We start from the raw sequence: 13,458 nt of genomic DNA on the forward strand, positions 1-13,458 counted from the left end.
CTATGCCCATGTTCCCAGGTCCAGTTGAAGTAACATGGTCACTCCTTTCCACCTGCTTAGGTTTAAGTGGGGAAGAGACTCTCACCCTCTCTGCCTCATTATTTATGACGTTACACGAGAACTGCAGATATCGTGGGACAGAGTGCAGTAACAGTGGAAACAAGCTTATTAAGCAACAACTCTGATCAAGTTTATCGTGGCTGATTTTCTGATAAGCCTGAGAACTTCAACGGGCCGACAGAAGTTATAGCTCTGCATCCTAATTCATTTTGTGTGTGTGTGTGTGTGCTTCCAGACATGGTCACTAGAAAAGAGAGCATTTATTTCATTCCACCAAGCCACAAATACGGCTTTGATCAGTTACAGCTGCTTTATTCTCTGCTCCAGAGCAATAACTTCTCTTTCCATCTCGTAGGGCAGGTCAGCATTGACTTGCTCTTCAAAATACTTCTTGATTTCTTCCACCTCCTTTTCCCAGAAGTCTCTGGAAAGGGCAAACAGTTCCTGTGTGTCGACACCTTCCAAGCCTTTCAAGTTCAAGCCCGTGTCATCAGGGACGTAGCCAATGGCTGTCAGCTGCGCACTCGCATCTCCCCGAATTCGGTTGAACATCCACTGCAGCACGCGGCAGTTCTCGCCAAAGCCAGGCCACAGGAACCGCCCTTGCTTGTCTTTCCGGAACCAGTTGACGTGGAAGATCTTGGGCAGTTTTGCAGCAGGCCGGTGTGCCATGCTGAGCCAATGGGAGAGGTACTGGCCAAAGTTGTAGCCAAAGAAAGGCCGCATGGCAAAGGGGTCGTGCATGATGATCTTGCCTGCAGGGAGAGGGGGGGAAAGATTGTGTTATGAGGGTCTTTCTTGCCCACATTCAGAGCACCATCGATTCTACGGTTGACTGGGGAATGCCCATCGTGGTTCAGTGACACAGCAAGTGCTATGCATGCAAAAGGTCCCATCCCAAGTATGCCCAGGTTCAATTTCAGTCAGTCAACCTGAGATCCAGTGTGGTGTAATGGTTAGAGTATTGGACTAGGACCTGGGAGACCACGGTTTGAATCCCCTCTCTGCCATGAAGCTTGCTGGGTGACCTTAGGCCCATGGGTAGGCAAACTAAGGCCCGGGGGCTGGATCTGGCCCAATCGCCTTCTAAATCCAGCCTGTAGATGGTCCGGGAATCAGCGTGTTTTTACACGAGTAGAATGTGTCCTTTTATTTAAAATGCATCTCTGGGTTATTTGTGTGGCATAGGGATTCGTTAATTCCCCCCCCAAAAAAAAAAATATAGTCTGGCCCCCCACAAGGTTTGAGGGACAGTGGACCAGCCCCCTGCTGAAAAAGTTAGCTGACTCCTGGCATAAGCTGACTACCGCAAACAGAAGCAGGTGTAGCCATGTGCATTGGTAAAGCGTTAATGGCTTAATCCGAATGTTTGTTATGAGCAAAACCAGTTGCAGCTCACTGGTGGGTCTGCAGCACGGGCAGCCTTGCGCAAACAAAGCAGGGGTCCAATGAGCTGGCACCCGGGTGCACTTTGGGCTGCCCAGGCAGAACAGAGGATGCGAACCAAAGCAAAAGAGCACTGAGCAGGTGACTGAAACCAGAAGCTTATCTTGGCCCTGAGACCATGGCCAGACCAGGGCTGCAGTCTTTAAGGCTCTGCATCAACCCCCCCACCCCACCCCGCATAAAGACAGAACCTCACAACGTCGCACCTACTTATTTCCAGCTGAAATATACAAGACATCTCAATTTATTTCAAGGTCGTCTGCATTTTTAGCTTTGCCTGGATCGTGCAAAAGAAAAAGAACAGCAACTCTCTCCTCCAAACTGGTCTGGACACACCAGTTTTTGGGGTTGGTTCATGAACCAAGATGTCAGCGCTTAAGAGCTACCATGCAGCCAAATGAAGCTATTATTTTAGGTGTCCGATCAACAGTTTTGCCAGAGGGCCACAATGAAAAGGAGTGTGTGTTTCAACACCCCAGTCCAAATTTGCACGAAAGCCTACTACTGGCAAGCCCCAAATCCTTTTGCCTGTGTGGGACAACAACCGTGGGAGAGCGAAGTTTGGCTAATGGGCTGCCAATGGGTAACTTGGTTCTCACAAACACTGAAGAAGCAACGTCATTAAGTCCCTGCCTCGCACCCCTAAACTAGTAAATTGCAAATTTCTCCAGACCTTGGAACCATAAGATCTTTTCACCAGCCCTAATTACTCACAACGGCTACACTGCCATCAATATATTCACACTAAGAGAGAAAGGAAATAAGTTCCAGCAACTAAGTGTCAGCAATTTCCAGGTGAAAATAATGAGACGGGCTGGAAGCGTTATTATAGCCTGACTTACCTTTATGTTCAGCGGCAGCTGTTGCTTCTGATCTCATCGTTGCACCTACGAATACTCCGTGCTGCCAGTTAAGGGCCTCATAGACAAGAGGCACACCTGGGGAGAACAGGAACAGCTGTAATATTTAGAGCAGGGCAGTCCAACTTTCCATACCAAATGGGCCGCAAGAGTACTTTGACACAGAGCCCGTGGGCCACACACACTGAATTAAAATTCCACATCAGTGTTTGCAATATATTTAGCATTGCAGTGGTACCTCGGTTCTCGAACGTAATCTGTTCCAGAAGACTGTTTGACTTCTGAAATGTTCAAAAACCAAGGCGCAAAGGGCTAGCTGCAAGTTCAATTGGAAAAACTGAAAAACATGCAGTGGAAACCGTTTGACTTCTGAAGAGTGTTTGAAAGCAGAAGCAATTACTTCTGGATTTTTGGCGTTTGAAAACCAAAACGCCCGGCTTCTGAGATGCTTGAAAACCGAGGTACCACTGTATTTAATATACACAATTACAGTGGTACCTTGTGTTATGGACGGGATCCATTCCAGAGGCCTGTCTATAACGTGAAATGTCTGCAACTCGAGGTGCTATGTCTGTGCATGCGCGCGGTGCGATTTGGCGCTTCTGCACATGTGTGAAGCGCGATTTAGCACTTCTGTGCATGCGTGAGCGGCGAAACCCGGAGGTAACCCGTTCCGGTACTTCTGGGTTGCCGCGGGACGTAACATAAAAAGACGCAACATGAAGCGGACGCGACAGGAGTTATGACTGTAATATATATAATTATATATACAATTATTAGATTTAATATCTTTAACTATGAAACAAATTTAATACACAGTTATATGCGCATTGCCCAAAAATATATAATTATGCTTTATGTTTAATATCTCTTCTTTAAAAAAAATTAAAAATTGTCCACCTTAGAGACCAATTAAGTAGTTTTGGGTATAAGCTTTTTTGATTTATTTTTTTTACTGCGTCAGACCAACACGGCTACCTACCTGAATCTAGTCTCTTCTTTAACATTGCTGAGGGTCGCCAATAAAGGCCTTATAGGCTTCTTGCGACCTGTGGGCTGGACCACCCTGATTTAAAGGTTGGCAATGCCACACATAATGAATTTTGATGCTTTCCAACACTGCAGCAGCAGGAGGTGTGGAGCTAGCAATTTGTGAGTTTGGGATTACGGCATATCCTTCCTTCTTGTGGTTTATCTAGCCCATTCAGACCTTAAACAGTTCCATCAAGAGGCTAGGCTATCTTAAGATACAAGGAGTCAGGGAGGGATGTTTAGGTTACCAATGGCCTTTGCCTCTTTAAAGCAACTGTTGAGCAGCGACAAGGGTAGGAAGAGGGTCCAGCGGGTGGTGAGCATTTGCCACTTTCCCTGGTCCCTCCTCACTAAAGAGGCTGTATGTGCTCCCAGCATCCTGACACATCCTCATGGATTGCAACTTAAGCATTACTCTGCACTAGGGATGGAGCAGATACTTGGTCTGGCTAGCATTTTTAATGCGGACATACCTAATGCGCACTTCCCCAAACTATATGCAGACCAAAACGCAGCTATTCTTTGGAAACTGCACTTTGCTGAATTTTGCAACTCAGTTCTGCAAATAAAAATGCGTGCAAAAAATCATCGCGTCTGTTAGTGTGTGCACATGTTGGTGAAAATAACGTGCCGAAATGCATTTTATTAAGCGAAATGGTCACTAAACCACTAATGAACTTTCATGAGGATTATTTTTAATAAATGCAAACAGATGCAGAAATGAGAACTGAAGTCTGGAAAAATTAGGAACTGAGCAAAATTGAAATTCATAGATTCATATCCCAAGATTCATATCCCAAATTCATAGCCAAAAATACCGAAAATGGGAGCCATGTACCCAAGTTTCACCCTCACCTTGGCATTTATTTATTGGTTTATATTTTTGTAATAATAATTAAAAAATGGATTTCAGGATAGTTTGCAAAAGAATTTACACCTGATGCAGCACTGTGTATTTGGTGGTACAGTGGTACCTCGATTCTTGAATTAAATCTATTCTGCAAGCCCGTTCAGCTTCTGAAATGTTCGAAAACCAAGGCATGGCTTCCCATTGGTTGCAAGAGCTTCTTGCACTCAGCAGAAGCTGCGCTGGATATTCGGGTTTTGGAAGACGTTTGAAAACAGAAGCATTTACTGCCGGGTTTTCAGCGTTCAAGAACAAAACATTTGGGAACCGAGGTTCCACTGTAACATCTAATAGATACCCAGGTAATTTTTGTATGGGCATCCTATGTAAATGCAGCAAATAAGCACAAACGGCCTCGGTCCAGTATATCTGAAGGAGCGTCTCCACCCCCATCGTTCTACCCGAACACTGAGGTCCAGCACTGAGGGCCTTCTGGTGGTTCCCTCACTGCGAGAAGCCAAGTTACAGGGAACCAGGCAGAGGGCCTTCTCGGTAGTGGCACCCTCCCTGTGGAACGCCCTCCCACCAGATGTCAAAGAGAACAACAACTACCAGAGTTTTAGAAGACATCTGAAGGCAGCCCTGTTTAGGGAAGCTTTTAATGTTGGATGTATTACAGTATTTTAATATTTTTTTTGGAAGCTGCCCAGAGTGGCTGGGGAAGCCCAGCCAGATGGGCGGGGTATAAATAATAAATTATTATTATTATTATTATTATTATTATTATTATTATTATTATTATTATTAAATAGAACAGACAGCCCCCTTTTGAGACTCTTACCTTCAGGTCTCCGTCCTCCAAATATGATCCCTTCGATTGGCACTCCTTCCGGAGCCTCCCAGGCAGGGTCGATAATGGGGCACTGGTTGGCAGGAGAGCAGAACCGGGAATTGGGGTGGGAACAAGGTTCCCCTGTGCAAATATAACAGATATTTATAGTGGCACCATTAACCAAAAATGCAATGGCAATAAAAGAAACAGGGAGCCGTTAACTGGAGTTAATTGTACCGCTCTTGGCTGTCCATTCCTTGTTTTTCCACGAAGTGAGCGTCACCCCGGGCGCAAACTGCTTTTCCATGCCTTCCCAGTACATGCCTCCATCACTGGTTTCTCCCACGTTGGTGAAGATGGTGTTCTTCCGTATGGTCTTCATAGCGTTGGGGTTTGTTTTCACTGACGTCCCAGGAGCCACTCCGAAGAAGCCATTCTCTGGATTGATGGCTCTGAGGTTACCTGGGGAATTTTAGAAGTGATGTGAGGTTTGGAGACCTTGTCTCTGCTTCAGTCACTCCCCACCTCTCCAATACACACCCATTCCTCCTTCAATCCTTTCCAACTCTTTAACAAAACTCTTCTGCTCCTCCGCTCACAAATACTATTTTCAGGCTTCTCAACTTTGGAGCCACTGCTGATGGTTCCCATCTGGTTATGCCAAAACTGCAAATGCATTTTAAAGTGCTCTAATTAGCACTCACTTGGGATTCTTCCCTGTATCAATTAATGGATACTACATGTGTTTCTGAGATATTCCCTCTTTAAATGTCACTGCTCAGCAGGAGACAATATTTCCCCACCTGCTTATCTTGCATGGGGCTAAACTTGGATGCAATGTCATACTGTAGGTATCTTTCAAGCCTAAACGACTGCTATTTTTTTTCCTAATTGCCACCCTCCAGGGGGGGAAAAAATCTTGAAGTTAGGAGAAAACCTTATCCCTTTCTTTTTTGTAACAGCACATACATGGTTTTACTGGAGGGTTAAAAATATATTCGCTCTCTTTCCACATCCTGAAGCAGAAGAAGGAAGGGTGACAGGAAAAAAGAGTGGGTGAGTGGGTTGCTGGTTTTCTCAGCAATGGTGAAACTGACAAGACTTTGCACACACACTTCACGAACGGCTTTGAAATGTAAGAACAAAAGGCGAAAGATTTATACGATCTGAGGAGAAGCCAGTGTGTGTGTGTGTGTGTGTGTGTGTGTGTGTGTGTGTGTGTACACACACACACACACACACACACACACACACACACATATGTATATATTGTATATATACATATACAACAAGAGTTGGACCATAAAGAAGGCTGATCGCTGAAGAATTGATGCTTTTGAATTATGGTGCTGGAGGAGACTCTTGAGAGTCCCATGGACTGCAAGAAGATCAAACCTATCCATTCTGAAGGAAATCATCCCTGAGTGCTCACTGGAAGGACAGATCGTGAAGCTGAGGCTCCAATACTCTGGCCACCTCATGAGAAGAGAAGACTCCCTGGAAAAGACCCTGATGTTTGGAAAGATGGAGGGCACAAGGAGAAGGGGATGACAGAGGAAGAGATGGTTGGACAGTGTTCTCGAAGCTACCAGCATGAGTTTGACCAAACTGCAGGAGGCAGTGGAAGACAGGAGTGCCTGGCGTGCTCTGGTCCATGGGGTCACGAAGAGTCGGACACGACTAAACAGCAACAACATATATTAATCACAATTAAGTAAGAGCAATGTAGAGAAGCCAGAAGAGGGGTGGAGGGAAGTTAATTCGGATACAATATAGATTGAAAGGAGAATAATACTGTTAAGCTGTATTGTGTTTAAGACATTTGGAAAAAAATAATAAAAAATATTGGGGGGGGGGAGAGAAATGTAAGAACAAGCTGTTCCAAAGTGGGTACAGTTGTATTGGAAAAGTGATGGGAGGGAGGGTAAAAATGCATTTTATCTGATCGCTTCAAACGAAGGGGCCACAAAAAATGTGAGAAGTTCAAAATGCCACTGTGAGTCATAGAGTTGGAGGGGACCCCTGAGGGTCATCTAGCTCAACCCCCTGCAATGCAGGAATCTTTTGCCCAACATGGGGCTCGAACCCGCAACCCAAAGATTAAGAGTTCTCATGCTCTGCCAACTGAGCTATCCCACATTTCTGAACTGCTACCAGATTATTTAAGAACCCAATACAAATATACTTAACGCTGCATTTCTTGTTACATGTGGGAGGAAGAGAGGGTGTAAAAATGAAAATAATTTGAGAAGCATGTGTGAAATCGGCCTCAGAAACAAGCTAGAGCAAGTGCCCCTAACTACCGGAAGTTGTGAGTAGGAAAATATCTGTTCTTCCATCATCTGACTTTCCTGATAGCAAGTACAGTCTGTTCACACAAACATTATCAGTGTGTTTTTTTATTCAGTGAAGTGGCCATTGACATGGTGAACCAGATACATGGTTCTTTCAACATGTGTCCATGTTGCAGCCAATGCATATTTGATCAATTCGCTTTAGAAAGTTTTCTTGGGTCATGCGAACACATGGCCTGGAAACCTGTTGAAAGATCACAAGGCTGTTTCACCATAGCGAAGTCAGATTGAGTTTGCCAACAAGAAACTGTGGCACTGCCCCATACCAGATGGGACCAAGAAACTGTTGAATGGTCACTTTAAAATGTGAAGGTTCATTATTGTTTCACAAGTTGTGTATGTCTTTAAGGGCCAGGGCAAATAACGAGACCCAGTCTTGCAGCTGTGAAACATAGCAGGTGCTGCTAGGTTGTGTTAATTAAGCTGTGTCAGCATTTGGGCATAGTATATAAGGAGCAGCACCTAGCTTTCTCATTACCCTGGGGGATAGGTTGGGTCATGTTTGTTGTTGTTATCTTTAGTGTAAAAGGAGTTTTTGTTTTTGTTATTAAAACCTTGTTAAAGTTTTTTTGAGTTCCTTGTTATGCATGGTCTCCCTAGCAAGCTCTCTGCAGCGCTACTAAAGTGCAAATAGCCAACAGAAACTGTCTACCTCACCCAACTTTTGCTATTGGCTCAACTGCTGCTTTCAGCCACTGATCTCAAACATCAACATCCCTGGCTAAATCCCCACTTGGATGCTAAAGAGGTTACCTTGGTCATCAAATTTCATCCAAGCAATATCATCCCCAACACATTCGATTTTCCACCCTGGCAGAGTTGGGCTCATCATGGCCAAGTTGGTTTTTCCACATGCACTTGGGAAAGCTGCAGCAAAATATTTCTTTTCACCTTCCGGATTTGTGATACCCAATATCTATTTAGGGGAGAAAAAACCCCGCTCTCTTAAGGAGTGCCATGCAGCTGACAACAATACCGTATTGCCCCAAATATAAGCTGCACCCAAATATAAGCCACACCTTTAAAATTCATGGGGGGGGAGGGGGAGAGGAAAAAAGACAATACCCGAATTTAAGCCGCTCCCTTAAAATCCCACAGGCACTCACACCCGTTCTGTTTTACTGTATGTCTGTTTCAGCAGCGATCTTGTAAAAGCCAATTTTCGTAAGGTCGCGGATTTAAGCGACACTTTAACTTTTCGAGTTCAGAATTTGGAGGGGGGCAGGAGTGAAGCTTATATTCAGGCCAAAACAGTAATATTAACGACTGCAAAGCATAAGTAATAAGCCAGCTAATCTCTGAACCACTGCGGGACTTTTTCAAACTGAAGAGCAAAGCTACCAAGTGAAGTTCTGAAATGTCATGGAGGAAATATAATATTTGATTTTAGAACATGGTAAAATTGTGCACAATTTGCAATCCCTGGAGAATATGGACTTCTCAACCCCATTTAGTCTGTGTTTAGGTATTTAGCATTCTGCTCTGCTCTTCCTTCAGGGTCAGGGCAGTACCCAGTGCTCTCCCCTTGGCTGCCTTCACAACAACCCTGCGGGTTTAGGCTGAGAGAGAATCACTGGCCCATTGACTGAGGATTTTGGACCTGCCCAATAGTCCAGCCACTACACACAGGTTTTCTGTATTTAAATATATTACTGCTACTATTGACCAGGCTCTGATCTAGTCCCTATATGAAGAGAGAGCCCCTGTATAAGAACCCCTATAAGAGTAAATAGAGGTCTGCTTTCCTCCTGCCCTTCTCTCCTTACGGCATGTAACAGCACGTATGTCCTAAGACTAGGGAAAATCAGAGAATCTCAAACATTCCCAAAAAACTTCAAGGTTAGTCAATATGATTATTCCCATTTAACAGATGGAGAACTGAGGCTGAGTGAGAGTGACTTGCCAAGTGTCACCAATTGAAGGATCTCACTGCTGAGCCATGATTTTTTTAGCTGCGGGCATTCCACCCATGCCTTCAAGCTCTTTCTTGTTCCATAGAAATGAAGGCGTTTACTGCCGTTCACTGTGCCTTCGGTTGCAACAACACCAATGCAAGCAACACATTTATTGTTAAAACTTTCCCCTACCAGCATGTGTTCGGCAAGCCAGCCCTCTTCCTTGGCGATCCTGCTGGCGATCCGGAGAGCAAAGCACTTCTTTCCCAGGAGGGAATTTCCTCCATAGCCGCTTCCAAAGGAAATGATCTCTCTGTGATCCGGGATGTGAGCAATCAGAGTCAGATCTGGGTTACAGGGCCAGTTATTTACCAGAGGCTCTACGAAAGAAATTAAGCAAAACACGTTATTTATTGGGATTGGTGACCTGGATAAAAGTGCAAACTTCTCCTTCTTTTAAGATGCATCCTTTTAAAACTGGACCACATGCATATTTCTTTTACTTTTGTTTGGTACACAGTAAGCCCACAACTTGTGCGCATTCAGCTTTATGCATGTGGCAAAAATATATATAAATTTAAAAGGGGGTGGAGTTCTGGGGGAAATGATTTTGGCAATCCCACCTGCCTTTGAATCCAATGCGTTTTGACTGTATGCGATTTTAGCTTTAGGCACGATCCCCAGAATGTAACCCCTGCAGGCAGTCTTACTGTACCAAAACTTAATTTCAATGTTTGTTTTCCAGCACTAGGTGTCACTATAGTGCTGTCTGCACAGCTAACAGCAACAATATCAGCAACTAGTGGTTTTGGGAAACAGTTAATTCTTGAAACATTCTGTTTGATAGAGAGGTAGGCAAAACTCTCTCCATTTTCTGTAAGACCAGATGGCACTGAATCTGCAGAAGCAAGATCTGGGAGAACATTAAAAAGAAACCCAGCTGTTCCAAAGCATCTTCAGTGAGCAATTTCTGGTCCATCGGGATGATGAGCTGCCTGGCAACCCTGTATAGTAAAGCATCCAGGACCATAAAGTAACAAAGACTTTGCACTGAGACTGGCTTACTTTTCAATGGCAAAGGGCACCCAACTGAATGGAGGCATTTCACAAATTCCCCATTGCCCAGGGCCTCTAGGACAGACGTCCCCATCCGAGTCATGATCCTCATGCTGGCCACCACATAAGGAGAATCTGTCAGCTCAATCCCAAACTTGGATATAGGGGAGCCAATGGGCCCCATGCTGAAAGGGATGACATACATGGTGCGCCCTGCAAAAGAGAAGCCGAAAAAGGATTTCAAAACAGCAACCAAGACCACTGTAAATGTAAGCTGGGAGTCTGTACCTTACGTGTCTCCTTACCACCCCAAACCCTCTCTTCTCTCCTTTTATTTTAAAAAAACAGGGGAGGCTAACTTTTATTGCACTCAAAACATTAGAAGGAATCCTCTTTTGCACAGGAGGACGATTATCTAAACTTGAGGGCAGGAATTTGGCACAGCAATAGAGAAAACTCTCGCACCTTTCATGCACCCAGGGAATCGGACACTGAAGGCTTTCTCAAAGTCCTCTTCAGACATCCAGCTTCCCAGCTGGCTCACCCCACTCTTCGGGATCGGGATGGTGTCTCGCTGCTCCTGAGTGACGATGACAGTTTTGCTTTCGATTCTGGCCACGTCCCTCGGATCTGTACGAGCCAAAAAGCTGTGGAGAGAAGGAGCAGGACACCTGCGCTTCAGCTATTTAGGAAACAACCTGAACGCCTTCCCTGCCTGGTGTGGCTTTGCAGAGCAAAGGAGCCACCGCCGCATCTGCAGCCCTGCGGCACACGGGAGCTGAGGCAGAAGTGGGGGGAACAGGGAGGTTGCTCTGCCAACCTGGCTCCCTTTCCTGGAAAGCCTTGTTTTGTGGCTTTCCAGCAACACTTCCACTAACCCACACGCCTGGCAGGCAGCTGGTGGGAAAGTGAGGTCCATCTTCATACGGCGAGACCCAATCCAGTCTGGCACAAAAGTTTTTGGGTTGCTCTGCCTGATATTAATAATTACAAGATTCCAGGACAACTCTACCATACTATGATATTTGAGTATGAAAGGACTATTATTTACAACACAGCCGCCCTCTCTCTCTCTCTCTCTCTCTCTCTCTCTCTCTCTCTCACACACACACACACACACACAAACACACCTGCTCCTCCCTTTAGACTGGGGTGGGGATCCTGTGACCCTCAAGATGTAGCTGGACACCAGTTCCCTTCAACCCTGAACATCGGCCATGCTGTTGAGGGCTGATTGGTGTTGCTTTCCAACAACATCTGGAAGACCACAGGTCTCCCACCCTGTACTAGATGGAGGTTGTAGGTAGGATGCGCCACCTTTCCCAAGCTACCCCACTCCCAAAACTCCCCCCCCCAGCTGTCCCTCCCCCCCAAACGTTAGGTCCCATTTAAGAAACATCTCCTGACCATCCTGGACCACTAACCTGCCATCTGCTTAGCAAAATAAATCAGCGAGGCTGGAGCGATTACGTTGAAACACTGAGCACAGCACTCTATTAAACTAGCAAGCAGGGACATTAAAACTGATGGTATCAACAAACCCCAGGCTTAAGGCAGACCAAACAGCAGCTGCTGAAGGGATCCCATCTTAAGCTTCAGCCACCCTCACTACAGCGGCATGCACACACAAATACGCACAAAGCACACCCCACTTACCAATTCTCATATTTGCCAAGCTTCTTAATCATGCCTTCCTCCACCATGAGCTCCAAGATCCTTTTGTTCTCATGCTCTGAGCCATCGCAGATGTGGACAGCTTCCGGCTGGCAGAGCTCAGCGTTGCTTTCAACAAAGTCCCTCACATCTGGCGCCAGGCTCTTCGGGTCTCCCTGGACGAACTTTGGGGTGGCGCTTCTCTGTGCCCGCGGCTGGGATGGCATCGCCCGTTCTTTGCAAGGACGGGGTTGGGGGTCCGTAATAGGAATTGCAAGCTGGAAGGGGGCTGGGAGGGGGGAAGACAGTATGTAGTGTAACAGATCTGAGTTGGAAAGCTTGGTTTAAAATACTTGCAGTGATTGGGGCATAGGAGGCTGCCTTATGCTGAGTCAGAGCATCGGTCCATCTCAGTATTGTCTACACCAGCGGTTCTCAACTTGTGGGTCCCCAGATGTTGTTGGACTACAACTCCCATCATCCCTGACCACTGGTCATGCTGGCTAGGAATGATGAGAGTTGTAGTCCAACAACATCTGGGGACCCGCAGGTTGAGAAACACTGGTCTACACCAATGGCAAGTGGCTCACCAGGGTTTCAGGCAGTCAGTCACTCCCAACAGGTTGAGATCTTCTGCATTCAATGCAGGTGCTCTTCAACTTCTACAGCTCGTGATCAAGAAGCACCTAGCATCAGATTGAGAAACAAGAGGTCATCTGAAACTGAAAGTGTCTATATCAAGGTTAGAAGTGAATGCAAGTTATATACTTACCTTTTCGGAGCTGCCTCTGTTCTCAGGCTCGGAGAGGATTTCGCAGGTTCTTTCAAGCAGTAAGGTGTTGCTTAGGGACAAGCTCTGTCCCAAACCTCTGGTCTTCCAGAAAGCAGCTTCCTTGCTTAAGTACTCTTCTTGGGTCGCAGTCCATCCCACCGTCTGGAGGCTCGCCTCTGACGTCACGGCATGGAAACGTGTCTTCTGGCTCGTTGCCTAGATGGGTGTCCTCAGAAGCGAACTAGTCGTCCCCAAGAGCTTATCTGTTAACTGGTTCCATTAATGAGTGCTTGCGCGCCGTTCAAGCCAGTTTACGAAATATCCTGGCTAGGTCAACCTTTGGCCTCATTCTGTCCCTGTCCCTGTTGCAAAACAAAGACAGAAGGGAAGAAAGAAAGAAAAAGAACTGTTGCCATTTCTCAATGCAAGCGAAAGGCTGAGCACACCCACCCACCCACACCCCCGGATGGTTGCAGAAGCCGAGGCTCAGAGGGCAGTTATGTGTGCAACAGATAGAAAAGCAGGTTTCGTAGTCACAGCAACTGCTCGCTGCAGGCTCGCCCCAGGGGTGTTTACTCGCTTTTGGAAATTTCCCTTGGCATGGGGGAAAAGAGCAGGTCTGAATAGCAATCGGAGGGAGAGGAAGGGAAC

The 13,458-nt window shown here is 46.0% G+C and overlaps 1 protein-coding gene across 1 annotated transcript; it reads right to left on the minus strand.

The window, feature by feature from the left end:
* Positions 1 to 301: 301 nt before the first annotated feature.
* Positions 302 to 13,185, minus strand: PCK1 (phosphoenolpyruvate carboxykinase 1). Its single transcript, XM_081196829.1, has 10 exons — positions 12,808 to 13,185; positions 12,039 to 12,324; positions 10,848 to 11,029; positions 10,392 to 10,595; positions 9,519 to 9,706; positions 8,185 to 8,347; positions 5,315 to 5,539; positions 5,087 to 5,218; positions 2,349 to 2,444; positions 302 to 815 (listed from the first exon to the last, which is right to left on the minus strand). Exons 2-10 carry the CDS (start codon positions 12,260 to 12,262, stop codon positions 361 to 363), a joined length of 1,869 nt encoding a protein of 622 aa, XP_081052955.1. The 5' UTR covers positions 12,263 to 12,324; positions 12,808 to 13,185; the 3' UTR covers positions 302 to 360.
* Positions 13,186 to 13,458: the final 273 nt, after the last annotated feature.

Source organism: Podarcis bocagei, assembly GCF_964188305.1.
Source record: "Podarcis bocagei genome assembly, chromosome: 5".
Taxonomy (NCBI): Eukaryota; Metazoa; Chordata; class Lepidosauria; order Squamata; family Lacertidae; genus Podarcis; species Podarcis bocagei.

Coding starts and splice junctions, on each gene's coding strand:
- PCK1 (XM_081196829.1), bottom strand. CDS start 12,262: ATGCCATCCCAGCCGCGGGCACAGAGAAGCGCCACCCCAAAGTTCGTC. Junction 11,030..12,038: donor CTTGGCAAATATGAGAATTG/GTAAGTGGGGTG, acceptor TTCTCTCCACAG/CTTTTTGGCTCGTACAGATC. Junction 816..2,348: donor AGCTGCCGCTGAACATAAAG/GTAAGTCAGGCT, acceptor CTCTCCCTGCAG/GCAAGATCATCATGCACGAC.